Consider the following 20,314-nt stretch of genomic DNA (forward strand, 5'->3'; position numbering starts at 1 on the left):
ACTGCTCTTTTATTGAGGTTACATGAATATACATATGACGTTCATTAACATATGACGTCTACATACAAACAAAGAGTACGTTGCCTGTGCGTGCGTGCGTGCGTGTGTGTGTGTGTGTGTGTGTGTGTGTGTGTGTGTGGTGGGGGGGGGTCAGAGTGTGACCCCATAAAGACTTCCCTAAACCTGCTGGTCTGGAAGTCCAGCAGTTCATCTAAACAAAAGGCACTTAGCCTAAATCAGATATAGATACATTTATCCTAAATGAACAGAGGGAGTGACTTTAAGTCTGATTTCAGACTATGTCAGTATTAGTTAAGCCAAGAGTCGGGCAAAAGCTTTATGGCCCGGAAAGTTCTAATTCCCACAACATATTGTTGGATTAGTAAGCAAAACTTTTCTGTGATGAAGATTTTTGGGGTCGTTGTTTTAGTGATGGGTTCATTCTGTCAGTTAGCTTTGGCTTGTTTTCTTATTTCAATAGAGGGAGTTTTACTAAACATGGACATGTCGAGGAGCGGCTCATTATTTCTGTAACAGTGCACTTAGAGAAAACTGTCAGGTGTCGCCCCCTTTGGTGATGATGTTTTGTGCTCTGATGAGCTAATAATCAGCTCTCTTTTCCTCCTTCTTTGTTCTAAGCAGGCCTGCAAGATTGAATTAACAGCGCTGTAAAACATTGTTGTGAGAGCAAATATAAGGTGAGCTTTTCCAGATTACAATGGGCTGAGGGAAAGGTCACCTGTGGGAACCTGCCAGTTCCTGTCTAAAGGATTGCAGCGAGTCAATCCAGTCCAAGATCATAAAGAACTCTTTTTCTAAAAACAAAAGAAAGAACAAATAAATGAGCTCATATTGATGAAGGTGGAGACTCTGATGCTTTGTGCGTGAGGCTCCACTATCAGCAAGATCTAGTGTGAATGTGTGTGCATGATGTGTGTGACTGGACTGTGACTGGACTGACCATGTGGACTAAAGTGTTGACTGACTTGACACTGAGACAAAGACTGGACCAACGTTAGGATGAGTAGATGTTGACAAGCAATTCACGACGCCGGTAAGAAAAGGGTGGATGCTTTGCTTTGCTTTTGGCAGGAGCAGGAGCACAAGAGAGAGAGGGAGACCGAAAGGTATCGGTTTGTCACATGGCATCGATTTGTCACATGGCATCGGTCTGTTAGGTTTTGGGATGAGAACGTGTTGGATGGTTACCTGTCTTGGTCTGGTGGAGGTCTCTTCCCATAAGAAGACTGATGACTTTTTCATTAACACTGAAGTGTTTCTTTTTTCTCTCTCCCCTCAGATGACTTCACACTATAACCAAGGACACCTCATAGGGGATCATCTGATTGTGGCTTCTCTAATAATCTTTCTAATAGTAATATTGTTCACTGTTATGTTACAGAGTGAAGTGAGATTAGTGCTGTAAAACTTCCATAACACTGAACAGATGCCACCACAGATATGTTGAAATCTCAGTCAAAACTAGCAAAAACAAATGAAATCCATGAATCAGAAATGCTGATTGTTGAACAGATAATTCAGTCTGTACATGAGGAGGATCCACTTTAGACTAAACTACATACAGAAACACAGGAACCAGGGCACAGTGTAAATCCAGGACCTCTGTGTGCAACAGCTGACCTGTATGAACACAAAACACTGATTGAAGTCCACGTTGATGCTTTCTGTCTGTTTAACTTTTACATTTGAAGCAACACATTTTACTTCAAACACACAGATCAGGTAGAAAACTGTGGATTAGAAAACAAATTGATCAAGAAGGTCCTGAAGCAAGAAGTTCATCATTGCATAGAGTAAGAAAAAGGACATGAATCATCCCACGGGTCTGTGCAGTCGTTATATTATCATCAGCTAAATCATGTCTGCATACTGTGTGTGTGTGTGTGTGTGTGTGTGTGTGTGTGTGTGTGTGTTGCTTTTTTAAATCTTCTACTTAGAGTTCAAACTTGGATAGTGATAAAAACATTGCACTGCTTCATTTAATATCTAATTGAACACATCTGTGATTGAATTTGAATCTTAAATGTTTTGATTTCAAAGATGTGGTTCTGATATGAAGGAACAGGAAGTAAATTGTTGCCATGGATACAGTGAGACAGACGCCTCAGACCCTTATTTTTTATTTCTTTGACTTTTTATTTTATTGATTCATTTCTTTATTTTTACATTTTAAAAAGTGTATTTGTCTGAATGAACTAATCCCCGTTTCCCATGCTTTGTATCACTGGTCATACTGGGAACAGCCATAGAAAATGTTTGTAAAGAAGAAATCTTAAACATGAGCAGATTCTCAGGCGATTTCTGTTTCCTAACCATTGTTTCAGTAACACGTCCCATCACTACATGTGTGTTAAAGATTTCTTTGGGATCAAAATCATCCACTGACAGTTATCAGCACAAACAGGATGCAAAATCAAAAGTTCAGACTTCAGAGTTACTAAAACAGAGATCTGAGGAAAACTGGTTCTTCACACGACGTTTCATGTGTGAACAGTAGAGGTGGTTTCATTTTCACATGTAGGTGTTGCAGTGAGGATTGCAGGGAGACATTTGCTGAATAGCTGCAGCTCTGCTCCTGTAGACTGCCTCTGAATGTGTGTGTGGTAATAAAGTCACTTTAATTAAATGTCACCTGTCAGGGAAAACTTTGTGTTGACTGAAGAAAGTTCACTTCTCTTTCATTGCAGCTCCACTCTTATTTTTGATGCACTCATTTGTTTCATAAATGATTTCAATGATTTTGCCACAGCTCTGCATTGTCAGGTCGGAGCATGTGTGCTTTTGATGAAATGCTGATATGATGACGCTTGATTGGGGAAAGATTTCCACAGGTGGTGTTGTTGGTCTCCTTCTTCCAGTTTTCTTGTTGCTGCCTCTCTCCTCGCCTCAGTTGCTGCAGCTGTATCATGTATGTTGTTATGTTACATACAAAGAGGAATTTGTGACATTAAAGAGTAAAGATTCTTCTAATTGTTTTCATCTCATCTCCTACTGCTTTAGTCTGCGTGGACAATATATGAGTAAATCATTACCAAGCCAGATTATATTTGGAATATTTCAAACAGAGGACATTACAGTGAAATCTGCTTTCAATGTGACATTTACTTTGATCCTTTAAGACACAGTTTATACATCAGACAAGCTGTTTGCAGAGCGATTAAATGTTTGATATTGTTGTTAAAGTTGTACAGATGAGCGTTAATCACCAACAGCTTCATTCATGTGGATGAACTGGACGGTTCCAGGGAAACTATCAGGATCACATGCCTCCAGTGGTCACTGTGAGTAACTACAACTCTGCACATACAATAATTAAGATGAAGAAATGTTTTTATTGTAGAAAGATGAACCAAATGTAGTTTGACTCTCTGACAAACGATGGCAAGATAAAAGTAGTTTGTTAAAAAAGACACAAAAATGGTAACAATGCAAACAAATACAAACAACAGCATATCCTGATATGAGGCTCACAGATCAGGATCAGTACAATACGTAGCAACCGACATTGATGTTGCCATGGTGACCGCTGCTATATATAGTGTTTCTGTTACCTCACTTGTCTTAAACATCAACGCTGGCTGTTTTTCATTTTACTAATGAGTCCACTCTCTTCCCTCACTTTCGTCTCTTCCTCGTGTTTGAGCTCCTCTCAGAGAGGATTTAAGAAAGAGCTTCGATGATGGCTGTAGCGCAGGAGACAGAGCAAGGCATCTAATGATCAGAAGGTTGGTGGTTCAATCCCTGACTGCTCCAGCTGGCACGCAAAGTGTCCTTGAGCAAGACACTAACCCTCTCCGATGCATCCATCAGAGTATGAACGTGTTAAACAAGAATCAGTCCATTCACCATGGAAATATCAAAGTAGAAAGTGATGGCAGTTATGATTGGCTGCACAGCTGGATCACATGACCAGGTGAGTGGTACAAATAACAGGAAGCTTCTCTTGTGGCTTTAATAATCATTTGAATTGATAACTTGTGATTTACAGACTGTTCTTTATCTTTTCATTGTCGTCTGAAACACAGAAAAATATCAATGTTGGAAAATATGACATTTATATCTAGTTTCTACAGGATGGTTTAATTCTCCAAAGGCCACCACAGACATGACAAAGTTATTTCATCATTATAATGCACAAAAACAAAAAGCAGGATGAGCCCTGCTGCTCACCAAACTTGTGTTGAATAATAATTTGTGAATCATTTAGTTTAAAACATCAACTGACTGAATCCATGAATCTCATCATGTGTTTCTGAGTGAAAGACACAGACATGAACAGACTGAACTGTTTCTCTAACAGGTAAGACTAACTACAAAGAGTCAATTCATACCTAAGTGTGCCAAAAAAGTCTGAAATACCCTTCATGAAACCAGTCGATGGATCCCAGAACCCAAATCCAGGATAAAGAGGTTCAGTGAATGTGGTGTGGAAGGTGTGGAGGTGGATCAGAGAGTCAGAGGAGACTCTGTAGAAGGACAGAGTGCCAGCAGGACAGTCCACACACACTGCTACTCTGTTAGAGACAGAGGAGGAGGAGGAGGAGGAGGAGGAGATGGGTGTTTCTCTGTTATTGTGCCACACAGAGGAATAATGATCAGAGCAGCAAAGACTCCCGGACTGATCATTTCCACCAAACACACACTCATCACTCCTTCCTTTCCTTTTGATTCCTCTGTAACTCACTGATATCTGAGCCCTCCTCGTCCACTCGACCTCCCAGTAACAGCGACCAGTCAGACCATCTCTACACAGCAGCTGTTCACAAACATCAAATCTGTCTGGATGATCAGGATGTGACTGAAGCTCCTCCACATGTGTCACCTTCCTGTTGTTGTCAGACAGTTGGAGCTTTGTGTTCACTGTGTTTGTGTCGATTGTGAGTTGACAGGAATCTAAGTTCAAAATACTTATTAAATACATACATCATTGATTTAATGCCAAATAATTTCATTTCCAACATTTACAATAAATTAATTAAAAATTTAATGATTTTTAAATAAATGTAATTAATCAATTAATAACACATTTAATTAATTATTTAAGAATCTATTTATTTAATTCATTTGGGCCCTTCTAGCCCTGCAGCTGTGCATGTGCTCACATATCCACTGGTATGTGTCCTACAGGTATTCTCACAGCAGTGCTGCTGAACATTAAATGACCAGCAGATGTCAGTTCTTCATAATAAGCAGTTAAACTTTGTGTGATCTGCCTTTGGGTGAAGCAACAAAGCCGGAAAAATTGGACACATTCACAGAGCTTTACCACACCATCACTAGACAACAATGGAATTATTTTAACTAAAAACAAATAATCAGAAAGTCTTCTGCCTGGTCTCGTACCTCTGTGTTTCTGTAACATGAATAATGAGCTGAAATTCTCCTCACGACACCACCGATCAGCTCGAAGGGCCCTCGAGTTTACCTGCATGCATCCTGTTCACCTGTCAGCTGTTTAACACCTGCTGCTTATTCAGCAAACACGCCCACATTACCTGGTGACAGTCACAGTTTAATGCGGGCCGCTGTTTGTCAATATAAAATAGTTTAGTTCCAATATTGTGCACATAATTTGCAAATGCACCATATTTTACAGACCATGAGGCTCACTGGATTATAAGGCGCATTAAGCGAAACAAAAATGTCGCATGAGTCAAACTTTACTCAGCTCATTCTTCTTGCTTCCTCCACTTCCGTACCATTGATTCATTCATGTTTAATTCTCTCACAGCTGCTTTATTCCCATGTTGGGAAGGGCGATGGACACTAAGATAACTACAGAATACTTTATAAGTGAACCTGATGCTTTAATCAGGATTTGGGCTATTTGCATTTAAATTAAATCAGTAATATAGTTCTGCCACTTATCTGCTCTAATGACTGGAAATCTGATATCCAGTCACCAGCACAGCTCACTCACTTACAGTCACTGACTTCACTGTTTTTGCTCCTGAGCAAATCAGTTTGTTTTAGATTAAAGTTGTTTCATAACTGCATCATTTTACTGAAGTTTAATGTGTCAGCGGAGCACATGTGGAACTGAACCATTCGCTTGTCTTAATTATCTGATGTTTATATGTGTTACACTTTTTTAATCTTTAATTTTAAATTGAAACTAACATTTAAAAACATTTGGTACAACGTGGAAAGAGGAAGAGTATTTCCAGCAGGAGCAGAAACGTCTGACTCAGCATGACGATGCTGTTGGTGGATACTGAAGAGCTCAGCCTGTCAAGACAGGATTAGGTTATCGTTTTCAAAAATGTTTATTCAATTATATTCTGAGGCCAGTTATCTGGTATAATCTTTGGAAGTCTATTAAAATAAAAATGAAATCAGATGTGTGGTCTTTTGGTTGTTTTTGTTTTGTTCAATAAGCAGATGTTGGTGTTTCAGCAATGCAGTAACTTAAGTTTAAAAGGCTTGTTAGAACCTATGAAACACATCATACAGACTTGTGGACATTAGAAGACGACTAATAATCATCATGAATAAGACTAAAGGCAGGAAGGTGTCCTTTATAACTAATAATATTAATAACTAATAATATTAATATCATAGTCTGTCTGCAGCTGAGACAATACAAACTCAAACTGTGGGGAGAAGATTATATCACTTCAGTTTAAATTGACCTTAAGCGCCACATTTTCACAGACTTCTTTATTTACAGCATTTTTTACGTGCTGTATAGATTATACAGTTAGGTCCATAAATATCTGGACAGAGAGAACTTAGTTTCTGATTTTGGTTCTGTACATACACTAAAATCAATTTTAAATGCAACAACTCAGATGTGTTTGAAGTGCAGACTTTCAGCTTTAATTCAGGGGGTTGAACAAAGAGATGCAGAAAAATGTGAGGAACTAAAGCATGTTTAACACAATCCCTTCATTTCAGGGGAAATGTAGAGGAAAAATTAGAAAAATTAAATAACTTAATTAAATTAATTAAATCATAAGATTGTCAGCTGATAACCAGCTTCATGCGACCACTTATCCTGGTCCCAGTGTTAGTGTCAGTGAATCCAGTTAACAGAAAGATATCCTGGATATACTCGACTGACTTTTTAGACTCAAGATTAATAATCATTATAAAAATTATAGTCTAACATCCAGAAATCTGTACGATGTGTTTCATTATGTCTAACAAGCCTTGTACAGTTAAAGCTAACAGTTACTACATGCATCAGTACATTTCTATATTTTTATATCTATAAAAGAAATCTGACACTTGCCAGACTTTATCAAAGCTGTGAGCGTCACAGCAGATGCCTTTGTGTCAAAGTAGCTGAGGATCAAACAGAAAAACATGAAGGTTTTCCTGGCCTGGGATTTTATACAAATATTCTGCAGTACATCAAAAAGCAAAGAAAACCATTAATGAACATATGAACATGACCTGATGCTGCTGACGTGAAGCAGAGCAAAGTTAAAGAGGTTTGATTACAGACACAGCTGAGCATTTTGCAATTTTGCATCATTTTAAAAAGTTTAAATTTGTTCAGTATTGAACGGCAGAAACAAGGCTTTGTTTTCAGAAGTAAGTAAAAGAAAAAAAACAGCGGCCGACAGGCTGTAAGAACGGTAGACTTGTGCATAACAAGCAAGCGAATAATGCAGAAAACAGGAAACTGTTCCAGAAGTACAGAGAGAGAGAGAGAGAGAGAGAGAGAGAGAGCTGTGCATGAAGTGTGATTTTATCCTGGTGGCAGCAAAACAATCAGAGGGAATTCATGACGATGTTTATGTGAAGCGTAGTTTGGAGCTTCTTTTGCTGCTGGTTTACTCAATATTGTTTGGAGAGATCAAACCTGCAGCTTCAGAATCAGCTCAAAAAGGGCGTAAACACAAAGCGTGGAGCCGCCGAAACATCAGAATCAGCGAGCTGTCGGCTTTCAGCTCGTGTCCGTGCAGTCAGGTGAGAAAGTCACATCTCACTGATTCTGATGCGTCGGCGGCTCCGCGCTTTGTGTTTACGTCTTTGTGCAGAATCCGTGTTCCTGCTCTCATTTACTGTTTTAGCTGTTTGGTGGTTGTTGAAACTTTGGGAGGTTTAACCTGAGATTCTGGCGTTTTGGCCAAAATAAATTTATATTAAAAATCGATTCAGGATTTTAATGAATCGATATCACGTTATCCAAGCCAGAATCGATTTTAATCGATAAATCGATAATCAAAACCACCCCGATGCATATACACGGGTCACACTGCTTATTGAAACCCCCCAAAGATCAGATCTTAATCAGACAGGTTTTTGTTTTCAAAGTTTAGACTTTGCTTCTATTGGACTTTTTATCAGTAACACGTGCTCACTTTTTGCAGGAACAGTTGAAACTAACATAAACAAATAACTCCAGAGCTGATAGTCAGCAGGGGTTTACAAGTTGTGGCCGCGTTGTCGGCGGTATGAGCTCGACCACTTGCAAGGTGAGCTGGCAGACATCACTGAATTCATCAGAGATGATTAGGTTCATTTTGACAAAGTGAGCAGATATTTAACCTCCTAGGACCTGGCGTCCACATATGTGGACATCACATTTTGGGTTGTTTAGACCAAAATACTACATTTTGCTCTACAAGGGCCTGATATCCACTCACAAGGATGTTATACTGCCAGTGTGCTATCGAAATTTTAGACCAATATCCTCATATGTGGCTCTCATTTTTCTCAGAAACAAAAAATGTGGTAGTTCTTTGTTTTTACATTCATCAGGTCCCAATCAGCCCAAATATCAAAGAGAAATTAAAAATGAATGCCACGGAGGAGTTTGGGTCTTAGGAGGTTAAAGATTGTGCCACTACATTCTTGTCTAGAAGATATTAAAGTGTATTTGGTGACACAAAAAAGGGTAAAGTTTAAGTATAGTTTGGGTCCACACATGTCCAAACCCTGGTGTGTAGGCCTACTTAGTTTTGAGGAATTGTCATGGGACCGGGGTCTGGGTGACCCAGGGCCTGTAAGAAGTTATGGACATGTGTGTTTTTGGTGCTGCTGTCTCCTGTTTCCATGTTTGTGTATCTAGGTGTGTGTGTGTGTGTGTCAGCCAGGAGCCTGGCCACACCTGCGGAGGAGAATTACTCACACCTGCAGCTGATCAAGCCTCGTCAGAGGAGCTACTTAGGAGTGTGGTGGAGCTGTCTCCGATGCTGGATCATTGCGTAACTTCACATTAGTCTCTTGGCGAGTTAGTTAAGGTTAGTCTGCCGCATTGTGGCGTTGCTGATGGCTGCCTCTTTGTTATTCCCCAGGAGGAGTGTAGAGACGAGAGGGCAGCGAGCACGGGGTGCTCAGACACTGAGGAGCGGAGACAAAGAACACCAACACTGGCAAGAGGACATGTCAGAGTCGGGAACGCACTGGGGATTTATTGTTGTTTGGATTATTTAGCATCACTGTAAATAAACGCACTGACCTCATCAAAGAGTCCAGCATTTGGGTCGTCCTTCCCCTCATCATAGTCTGCCACGCAGGCCGTGACAGAAAAGCCCACTAAAAGAACGCCCACCAGACCAAAGCAATGGTTTTGACTTGATCAGCATTAACCCCGCCCCCTGACTTTGATGGGTGAAGCTGACAAATAAAATGTATTTATGAACAGCGATGCAGGGCCAGGAGTAGCAACGTGAATTAAATAAATACATCATTAAATAATTCATTAAATGTGTCAGTAAAATAATCAAAATAGAAAACAAACCAATAATTGATTAAATATGTAATTAACTAATTTGAATTGTACATGAACAAATAATGAAACATTTTAAATGAAATTAATGGATAATCTATTATTAATATATTTATTTAATTGATTATGTACATTTTTAAATTAATTACTGAAATAATTAATTCATTAGTGATGTCTTTATTTAATACAACCATATAAATACCATAAAATTGCTAATTTACTCAAAATAAATGTAAGACATCAATATTAAAGGTTAAATTATGATAATGAATACATGCAACTATAACTGATGACATAAAAATGAGGATTTCTTAAGCTGAAGCCAAAGTGCTGACTCATTTTTCATGTTACTCTCAAATGTTTTCCCTAATAACAAGAACATAATTACACTTTAGCCACAAGAGGGCAGCAGCATTAATATAAGTCACATGTATATAAAGGTACAGTGATTATATTACAGTGATTTTGACAAAAACAAAACAGTTGATGGCAGTGTGTTTTTCCATGACAGAATAATTACGCACACCCCACTTTGCAGTTATTTATTGTAAAAAATGTTTGGAATCATGTATGATTTCCGTTCCACTTCTCACGTGTTCACCACTTTGTGTTGGTCTTTCACGTGGAATTCCAATAACATTGATTCATGTTTGTGCTGTAATGTGACAAAATGTGGGAAAGTTCAAGGGGGCCGAATACTTTTGCAAGCCACTGTAAAGTTCACTATCAGTAACATCATAGCACCACCCAGCTGTATAGAAACTCCGTCATGCTAGCTAGTACACAGTATGAGTTATTGTAACTGACTGTAAAAAGTCAGCAACATGAAAATAAACTCCACCTAAACTTGGTTTATATCTGACCCAGACAGACTGCAGGTCATAACTTCTTACCTGAAGTTCAGTTCACCTGACACTCGGACCGGCGGCCGCCTCGGGTCTCTGCTCCTCCCGCCTCCCCTTTCCCTCATCCACCTGCTGCCTCTGTGGAAGCTCCGCCATAGCCACCACCAAACAACTGACTTATTTTTACACATCGACCAGCATCCGGCCAATCCACCACCTTCCATTGTTATACCGTTACAAGAAAATAAAAAAACATCATCAGCCCAGAAAAACGAAAAATCACCATCAGTATGCCCGATGGCCAGTCCAGCTGTGGTCGTGCCATCAGTTAACCCTTCACGTGGCAGCTGTGACACGCGTGCCCAGGGTTGCCGACCCCTGCTCTAAAGCATCTGATTTGGATTCCTGAGATCAAATATATTTTCCTTTGGCTTTGTTTTCTTCCCATTTGTGGCTTTAATGTAGTGTTACATCCTGTTTGTTTGCTTCCCTCTGTATACATGTCCAGATTCACTGTTATGTTTCTATTCTTACATTGCTGTGTGATCACTGTTCCCTCTGCTGACTGATGTGACCTTTTGTATCTCACACTGATACTTGTCATATTTGTATCTGCGCCTAAAAGATAAAAAGTTTTCCATGCTAAAACACAGCTCCACCTCCTGCAGTTCTCCCTCTGAACCACTAGATGTCTCTGTTATCTAAATGAAGACGTGCAGCACAGCAACCACAGCAGCGCTCAGATCACACGTGTCCTGTTATTATGTATAAAAGCATGAAACAGGTGAGACAGGTGGGATCAATATTAATGTTGTGGAAATATATGAAAAAGCAACAGAAGAGTGAAAACATTTCGTGTTTCTAGAAAGATCTTTCAGCTCACAGCTGCTCACAGACTGTATTTACAAGTGACAAACTGCAACTCTACAGTACATCTACAGTATATATCAAATATATTCTGTATTCAAATCTATTGAGTGATGTTTGAAAGTCTTTCCAGGTGAGTTTGATCCAGGAGGGTCTGAAGCCAGAGTCAGACAGAGACTGTGCAGAGACTGTAGAAGGACAGAGCAGCAGCAGAGCAGTCCAGATACACTGATGATCCTCTGTCAGATCCAGAGGGACACACAGGGATGATGCTGGACTCTACATTGTGTCTGACAGTGGAGCTGTTCTCAGAGCAGTTCACTCTGCAGCACTGACAGTCATCTGCACTTCTTCTCATTCCTCTGTCAGTCACTGCTGGATGAAGCTCTCCTCTCCACCTCCCAGTAACATGGCCCAGTCAGAGCGTCTCTACACACAAGCTGCTGCTGCTTCAACCTCTCTGGATCATCAGGACACAGCTCCTCCTCTCTCAGCACACACACCGTCCTGTTTACCATCATGGCCTCCACCTGCAGAGAGAAGAAGGAAGAGCAGAGGAGATAAACGAGTGTTTCCAGAGACTCTTCATCAGCTGTCAGTCAGTGATGCAGCACATCCAGTATAAAGAGCAGCAGGGACTTCAGTGCTGGGACTGTACTAGGACTCATTGTTGCTTCACTTTTTCTAATCTTTGGATTTTTATTGAAGTTGATGAAAATGTTTTTCCCTCCTAGTTTGAGTTTGGACTTTCATTCATTAGAAGAACCTTGGTGTGTCCACTCTGAGCTCTGTAGGAACCCCAACAACAAGCCCAACAATCCAGATGGACGGTTCCAGCTGTTAACTGGAGGAATTCCATCCAAACATCTGCTCTCACTAAATTCTTCCTCACCTACAGACTGTGTTCTTCACTGCTTTAAACTTGGAAATGAATGCAGTCATTGGTCTGCGTGCTGCTTTGTTCAGAGAGCTGATTGGCTGTTGACAGTGTTTGATCAGAGCGTGTCAGCCGTTACTATGGTGACCATAAAGGTCAGAAACAGGAAGTGTTTGTGTCCAATCCTGAAGCCTGTCACCATTCTCCTCTCACAGCTTCACTGAGAAGCTGCAGCTTTACAGGAAACACTGGATCTTTGTTTCATACTGACTGTGTTTAGTACAGTACTGCTGACAGCACCACCCACTCACTCCATCACTCTACTTACAGCAGAGTCTCCAGTCTGTAGTCTGGACTCTGCTGAAGATCAGACAGCTGCTTCACATCTGGATCCTTCAGGTTGTTTTCCCCACAGGTTCAGCTCTCTCAGATGGGAGGGGTTGGACTTCAGTGCTGCTGCCAGATAATCACAGCTGATCTTTGACAAACCACAGCCCCACAATCTGTATAAAGAATGAAAGATGTAAGTTTATTAAACAAAGTGTGAGCTTGAAATCATTCAGTGTTTCATCATCTGTTCAGAGCTGAAGAAGGTTCAGAATGTAGAAGTTTAGAAAATGGAAACTCCAAACAGCTGAAGCCAACAGGAAGCAGCTTCAAACAGGAAACTGTGCAGAGTTTCAGACTATATGTCCTGATGCAGCCAGTTGGATTTTGGAGATTTGAATCTCTGTTCTGTGACTAAGTCCTTGAATCATTTCTTCCAGTTGGTCCAACAAGACAGACTAAGTGTTGGACATGTGTTGTGGCTCCATTATGGGAGCTTCTAAATGTGATGTGATGGCCCCTCTGGGTCTGTCAGGTCACAGCACTGGAGAGAGCTCAAACTGGGCACACAGTTGTTCCAGTCTGGACCAAAGACTCTATACTGGGACTGAGGGACTGCTTTGACTGCACCCACTGGGACTTTTTAAAGGCTCATGTTCTCACTTAGATCATCGATTTCTACTTACATTTCTTTCTGGGAAAAATGGGGATTACTTTGGAAACAGGAAGTATTTTCCCCAATAAGCAGCCCTGGATTAGTAAATCACTCCAACATGTTCTCAGGCAGAAGAAGCTGTCTTGTTATGAGGGAGAGAAGAAAAAGATTGAGGCACAGAAACTTGTTGAAAGAGAGATAAAGCAGCTAAAATCAGGTGTAAAAGTAAAGCAGAGGATGAGCTGAATAAAGGACACTCAAGGCTGGCTTGGAAAGGAATGAAGTCCATGGTGGGGATGCAGGACAAGGAGCAAAGATGAATGTGATGCTGAATCAGCAGAAGACTTGGACTCATTGGATTCCAGCTTTGATATCATTGATTTCAATGAAGAGCTTTGTGATTGTAGCAAAGGGCTGGTAGCTCTGAGAGTCCCACTGATGAGGTGTTTGTGTGGAAATCTCTTAGTGGGACCAAAGAGAGAAAAAGCCCTGGTCCTGATGCTGTGGGAGGGAAATGATTGAAGTGTGCTGTGAGGAACTGACTGGGAGATTTTCACACATTTTCCAGTCCTCCTTGGAACAACAGGAAGTTCGCAGCATATGGAAACAAAGGTTAAGTGTCCTATGGCACTCAGTGATGATGGTGCTGTGGCCCCACCACCTCCACCTCTTTGTAAAGGAACTAACTGTCATCTGAAGCTTCAAATGGAACTAAGACTTCCTCCACTAGGTGGCAGTGTCTGATGAGAAAGTGTTAGTGGAGCTGGCCTGGAGTCAGAAACAGGAAGATGCAGGATTTGGGCTGAAATGGGGAAAAGTGGTTCGCACTAGTGCCTTAAAGCAAGAAGGTTGTAGGTTGAAGCTTGTTGGCCTTTCTGTGGAGGTTGGATGTTCTCCCACAGTCCAATGAAATGCTGCTTAGGTTCATTGGTGCTTCTAAATTGGCTGTAGGTGTGGATGTGAGAGAGTGCTTCTCTGTCTCTCTCTGTTGGCCCTGTGATGGACTGCTCACCTGTGCAGGTGGACCACGCCTCTTGCCCTATGACAGCTAGGGCACAGGCTGCAGCCCTGTGAGCCTAAGCTGAATAAACAGTTAGCAAAAATGATCCATAGATGGCCTGAAATCCCCCAGTTAGCAGTTTGGTAGATAGCTATGACATGCTAATCCCATCCAGCAGCTGTATTCTACCTGTAAGCTGATCCCTGCTGAGCCAAAGCACTTTTTCATATACAAATTACAACCTTTAATAGAAACCTATTGGTCAGCATCTTATTAGCCTGCTGTTAGCTTCATTCCACAGAAAACTGAGAGAAACTAACAGAGTTGATAAAGAATAAAGAGAAATGTGCTGATTTAAAGCCTTTGAAGTGCTTCAGATGATCTCTGTCCACTTCTGTCCACTCATTCATTCATGTAAGCTTTCTAATGCAGCTTTGATCTTCACAGTCTGCTTCATGAAACTCATTCTAACCCTGAATGTCAGAGTGTTCCTCCTTCTCTTTCCCATCATTCATGCTGGCAGTGGAGGAGATTTGGATGTTGGACTGTGTTTTGGATGATGTGTGTATGTTTGTGTTGGACTGCTGTCTGTAAAGCAAACGCACATTTTGCTTTGGATTTCAGTGTCAGACAGACTTTAAGGTGGAATGAAGAGTTGGAGAGTTTCACAGTGAATTATCCAGTGGAGGATTTTTCTTCTTCTTTGAAGGTTTGAAATGTGAACATTGTTCTGCTGCAGTCAATGGACTAAACCAGAGAAGAAGAAAACAGACTTTACCATGAAGATCCTCAGTGTGGATCAGTATAATATCAGCCTGATGTCTGCAGTTTAGTGTCAGCACAACTTTCACATCATATTCATCTCAGCACAACTAAAACATGCTGACTGACCTCAGAGTTTCAAGTCCACATCCTGGACTCTCCAGGAAACCACACAGATGCTTCACTCCTGAATCCTGCAGCTTGTTGTTGGAGCTCAGCTCCAGCTGTCTCAGATGGGAGGGGTTGGACTTCAGTGCTGCTGCCAGATAATCACAGCTGATCTCTGACAAACCACAGTCCATCAATCTGTATAAAGAATGAAAGATGTAAGTTTATTAGACAAAGTGTGAGCTTGAAATCATTCAGTGTTTCATCATCTGTTCAGAGCTGAAGAAGGTTCAGAATGTAGAAGTTTAGAAAATGGAAACTCCAAACAGCTGAAGCCAACAGGAAGCAGCTTCAAACAAACACAACAAGAGAAAAAACTCTGAATGTTTCACATTAAAGTCGTACATTTCTCATAAAAACAGGACAAAGACTTGAAAAAGTCGTGTTTTTCCTTCCAGGAACCACAAGGCTTCACTTTTAAAGGTGAAGTGTGAAAGAAATGGACATATTTGAAGTCCAACACCTTTTTCTAGTCACATTATTAAAGCAGACAAACTACAAGCTCATTTTCATTCCAACAAGTCATCTTCTGACCTGGACTAACAACACTGGTCTCTATGTGCAGCTGGCTGTGAGACCAGTGCTCAGGGAGCGTCTACAAAGTGCAAAACTGAAAGGACATCGCACACTAGCTGTGTCCCAAAACGTCGGCTGCATCCTTCGGAGGACCCGGTATTCGCGGTCTACGTGGGCCGGGTCCTTCAAAGACTGAAAAGGCTGGAAGTGCGAGGCTGTGAAATGGGACGGTCTAGCCTTCAGATTTGTGTCACCGCTGTGTTGGTGGAGTTTAATAAACTCGGCCGTCTGCTCCTTGCTATCTAAAATATAACAGGACACTGGCGTAAACTCTCGACCGTCTCACACTTCTGTTTAATCAGTTTCCTGTTTAACGTTTATTCAGCTGTGTGAAAATCCCGGAGGAACTTTGATCTCAGCCAAACCGATTTACTCCGGAACAAATAAAACACAGAAAAAAGGCAAACAATTACATTTTTAAGTTATCCGAGTGACTTATATATCGTGTTTCACCTGAGTAGCGAAAGAGCGGGGTCTGAAAACGATGAAGCCGGGCGTCCGCTGCTCTCGCCGGCTGGAGTGACCATTGAACCCCCCAGCTTGCTAGCGAGCGGGTGGGTAACAGACGTCTCCGAAAACGTCGGCACACTTTTGCAAATATGTGATGTCTTGATAAACCAAGCAGATATTTGAAGTTTACACAGCTACTTTCTCGCCTGAAAATATGTTAAAAGTTTATTTTGTGACCCAGAAAGATTAATAAGAGTAATTTGAAAACTTAGTAGCAGCCGCCATTGTTGGCAGCTGAAATTTGGCTGGGCCGCGCTATGAATTCTGGGATATGGTGGGCCACGAAGGACACACCCGACGAATCCTTCAAATTCGGGGAAATGAAGGACGCATTTGTCGGGCACATTTGAAGGAGTCGACAAATACGGACAGCCTTCATCGCCTGGCTGTGACGTAATCGGCCTTCAAATGCAGCCTCTGGAGGATGCAGCCGACGTTTTGGGACACAGCTACTAATTTGCTTCCATCATCCAACCTGAAGAGGAAACAGAGACGCCTCCCCTTCAAAGTAAAAGCTGCTCCTTTTGGACACAGTATCAAAGAAAGTCTACAGTATAACATAGAAAAGACAGAACAAAGTTTTGGTTGTTTTTAAATTGTGCAGAAATGAAACTACACTAAGCTCAATTATGTGACAGACATTTCATCCCATGTCAGTTTGGCCTCATCCTGGGCCGGATTATCCAGCACACACTCTGACCACAGGCCCAGGGGCCACGCACAGCTGGGCTCCATCCAAGAGACAGGAAACAAACCAACACAATAATAAAAAGCACCATGTGATCTTCTTACATCTTCAAGACAAACATAGTAAAAACATGAGCATATTTGTTTCCTGATAAAATGATGTGACAGGTAGAACAGAGTAAAGTGGTGGTGTTACAGCCTTTCTCCCCTCTGCTGCCGAGGCTGTTAGTCTCTCCCAAACTCAGCTACAGGACTTCCAAATGAATGAAAGCAGCAGAAGTGGCTTTACAAATGAAAGAGGAAGAGGAGAAGAAGAGGAGAGGGAGGCCACCCTGACCATCACTCCTGCTGAAAACATCACACTTCCATTAAAGTTGGTGAGGAAATGTTGAGCAGGATGAGCTGCTGGCTAATCTGGAGGCTGTAGCAGCAGCTCACAGTCACAGTGGGTTTCCACTCATGAAAAAGCTCTGGCTGCTTCATTTCTCATCTCATATCAGAGACTTTAATGCTTCACTGAAGCTGTACTGTGATGCTTCCATATCCCAGTGAGGCCTCCATAATGATTTCAGCTGTTCTGTACACACACTGTGTGCCCTGTATGGCTCAAAGTCTCTGCAGCCTGTTTTTATCTGCTATCATCAGATCTTCATCATCCTCATTCACATCCCTCACACACTCTACAGCCTCATCAGCACTGACTTCATCTTCACTGACTGATGGAGCACAACATGAACCTGTGGAGGCTGAAACACTGTCCTGTCAAACATCTCCCCGTCACCACTCCACTTCTGTCAGCCTTTAAATGAACCCTGCTCAAGTCTGTCACTTCTGTTTGGAGCTAAAAGAGGTTAAAGATTGTGTCACTACATTCTTGTCTAGAAAATATTAAAGTGTATTTGGTGACACACAAAAAAGGGTAAAAGTATAGTTTGGGTCCACACATGTCCAAACCCTGGTGTGTAGGCCTACTTAGTATTGAGAAAAGCCCACTAAAAGAACGCCCACCAGACCAAAGCAATGGTGTTGACTTGATCAGCATTAACCCCGCCCCCTGACTTTGATGGGTGAAGCTGACAAATAAAATGTATTTATGAACAACGATGCAGGGCCAGGAGTAGCAACGTGAATTAAATAAATACATCATTAAATAATTCATTAAATGTGTCAGTAAAATAATTAAAATAGAAAACAAACCAACAAAATATGTAATTAACTAATTTGAATTGTACATAAATACTTAATGAATTATTTTAAATGAAATTAACCGATAATTCATTGTGATTTTGTTTTGTGTTTTGATGAGCTAATAATCAGCTCTCTTTTTCTCATTGTTGTTCTAAGCCGCTTATCCAAAGGTAAGGCACTACCTGTTGAATTATTTCCAAAGTGTGCCAAATTGGACATTACAAATTAAAGTCTACTCACTGAAATTACTGGGGAATGTCTGCTTTGATTTTGATGAGAATCTCATGACAGTACTGAGGATTTAATGCAGTTGGACTGCTAAAAATGATTGAATGCGGTTGGACCGCTAAAGGATTTAATACGGTTGGACCGTGGAAAGCAGTTGGACTGCTGAGTGATTTTAGTATATTAGGGAATTTGGTTATTGTTTGGGGTGGAGCCCGTATTGGTTATAAGGTTGGACCTGCTTCAGTCTTACACTTTTTTGGCTGTTTTACTGTTGTTCCAAAGTATTATAAATTATTCAAGAACGTCAGTTGGACTGATAGGAAGCGCAGTGCTCAGAGGTAACGCTTGCCAATGCCAAGGACGCTTAGGCATTGTCCTCGAAGAGGGATAGTCAGTTGGTCACTGTGGAGCTTGGGGCACTCCAGAATAACTAGGAGTTAGAGTCTCCTTACCGTTTGGAACGGTAGTCTGCGCTTTTTTGGCCAGCAGAAGTTGGACTTCGGGCGTGTAACTTTAACTTAAAACTTCGGGGTAAGCCTTGGCTGTGAAATGCCAAAAATAGAGCTTCAGGCAAAGTTTGGGTTGGTTGACGCTTTTAAATTGAGTTAGGGATTTTAGAGATGAGGCCAGAAACTGTTGGACAGATACTGGTTAATTGATCACAAAAAAGTTGGACTTTATCGGTTGGACCGTTAACTTAAATTTGTCGAAATTGTTTAGGCGCTAAAGCTGACAGATGTGACAGTGGTTGTAAATATAAGACGTCTTTGTAATATAAAATAAGAGATCTCTGTGTGAAAGGAGTCTGAGGCAGTGCTGGAGCTATTTTTAGACTGTGTGTGTGTGAGTGTGAAAATGCAAATTAGTCAGCAGTGAACTGTTTAAACCACAGTTGGTTTTACAAATACTGCTGCAAACATTGTTGAGTGTGTGTTTAAGACGCCATTTATGTTCATTAGAGGGCTATAAATAAAGTTTTGAGTTGCCGTAGTGGATGTATAGTAATTGACTGAGTTTTGATATATAAATATAGTGAGTGCACTGTATATATTTAAGACTAACATATTACTTTTAGGAGTAACCTCTCATCAGCAATAAATGCTGGTGTGTTTTATTTTTTCTATTCTATGTGTGTGCTGTGAGAATTAATAGAGGTTTCAATTGTTTTCTTTGACTTGCTCTTTCTGATTATGAAAGGCATGTCTGAAATACTCTTAGGAAAGCGTGTTGTGAGTATATTCCTCAACTCTTGTCACAGTTTAAGTGTGTGAATGCTGTGAGTAGCAGGTTTTGAGTGATTGGGTGTGATTTGTACAAAATAATAAATAATAATAACACTATGAAAGTTGATAGTAGAGTGAGTGCAGAAGTGGAAGTGTGAGAGAAAAGGCGGTGTGTGTGTGAGACGATCTGACAAACGCAAAGAATTTAGTATATTTAGAAGTGTGTGCGTGAAATAAGGGTGAATTGTTTTAGATCAAGACTTAGTAAAACAAGAGTTTTATTAGCCTGTAAAAAAAACAAAACAGGAGAGATAGAAACAGAAAATATGGTTCTGAGCAGCTGCAAGGTTGACAGGAAATGGTGTGTGTGACAGGAACTTTGCATGCCCATAAAAGGAACTGACTGTGACAAGTGAGCACACAGAGAGAGAAACATACGAGGTAAACTCCAGGCAGATGAAGCAAATGGAGGTTTTAAGAAAAGAAATGAAAAGGATATTAATTGTATGCTTTAGTGTGTCAATACAGGTGGACTTCTTTCAACCTAGAATCTTGAGTACAAAACCATTGATTAACAGAATTGGGAGGAAAACAGGCCAGATTTTGGCTTAAAATTTTACAGCTTGACCTCCCACTTGTCCCGATCCTGAGAAGAAGCTCATAGGACAGTTAATCTCCTGATGAAGACCGACAGAACA

General features: G+C 40.9%; 1 protein-coding gene across 1 annotated transcript; it reads right to left on the reverse strand.

The window, feature by feature from the left end:
• Positions 1-3,333: 3,333 nt before the first annotated feature.
• On the reverse strand, positions 3,334-9,229 carry LOC145425237 (stonustoxin subunit alpha-like). Its single transcript, XM_080298261.1, has one exon. It carries the CDS (start codon positions 4,940-4,942, stop codon positions 4,328-4,330), a length of 615 nt encoding a protein of 204 aa, XP_080154387.1. The 5' UTR covers positions 4,943-9,229; the 3' UTR covers positions 3,334-4,327.
• Between the last annotated feature and the right edge of the window lie 11,085 nt (positions 9,230-20,314).

The sequence above is a fragment of the Astatotilapia calliptera genome, chromosome 3, assembly GCF_964374335.1.
Source record: "Astatotilapia calliptera chromosome 3, fAstCal68.1, whole genome shotgun sequence".
Classification (NCBI taxonomy): Eukaryota; Metazoa; Chordata; class Actinopteri; order Cichliformes; family Cichlidae; genus Astatotilapia; species Astatotilapia calliptera.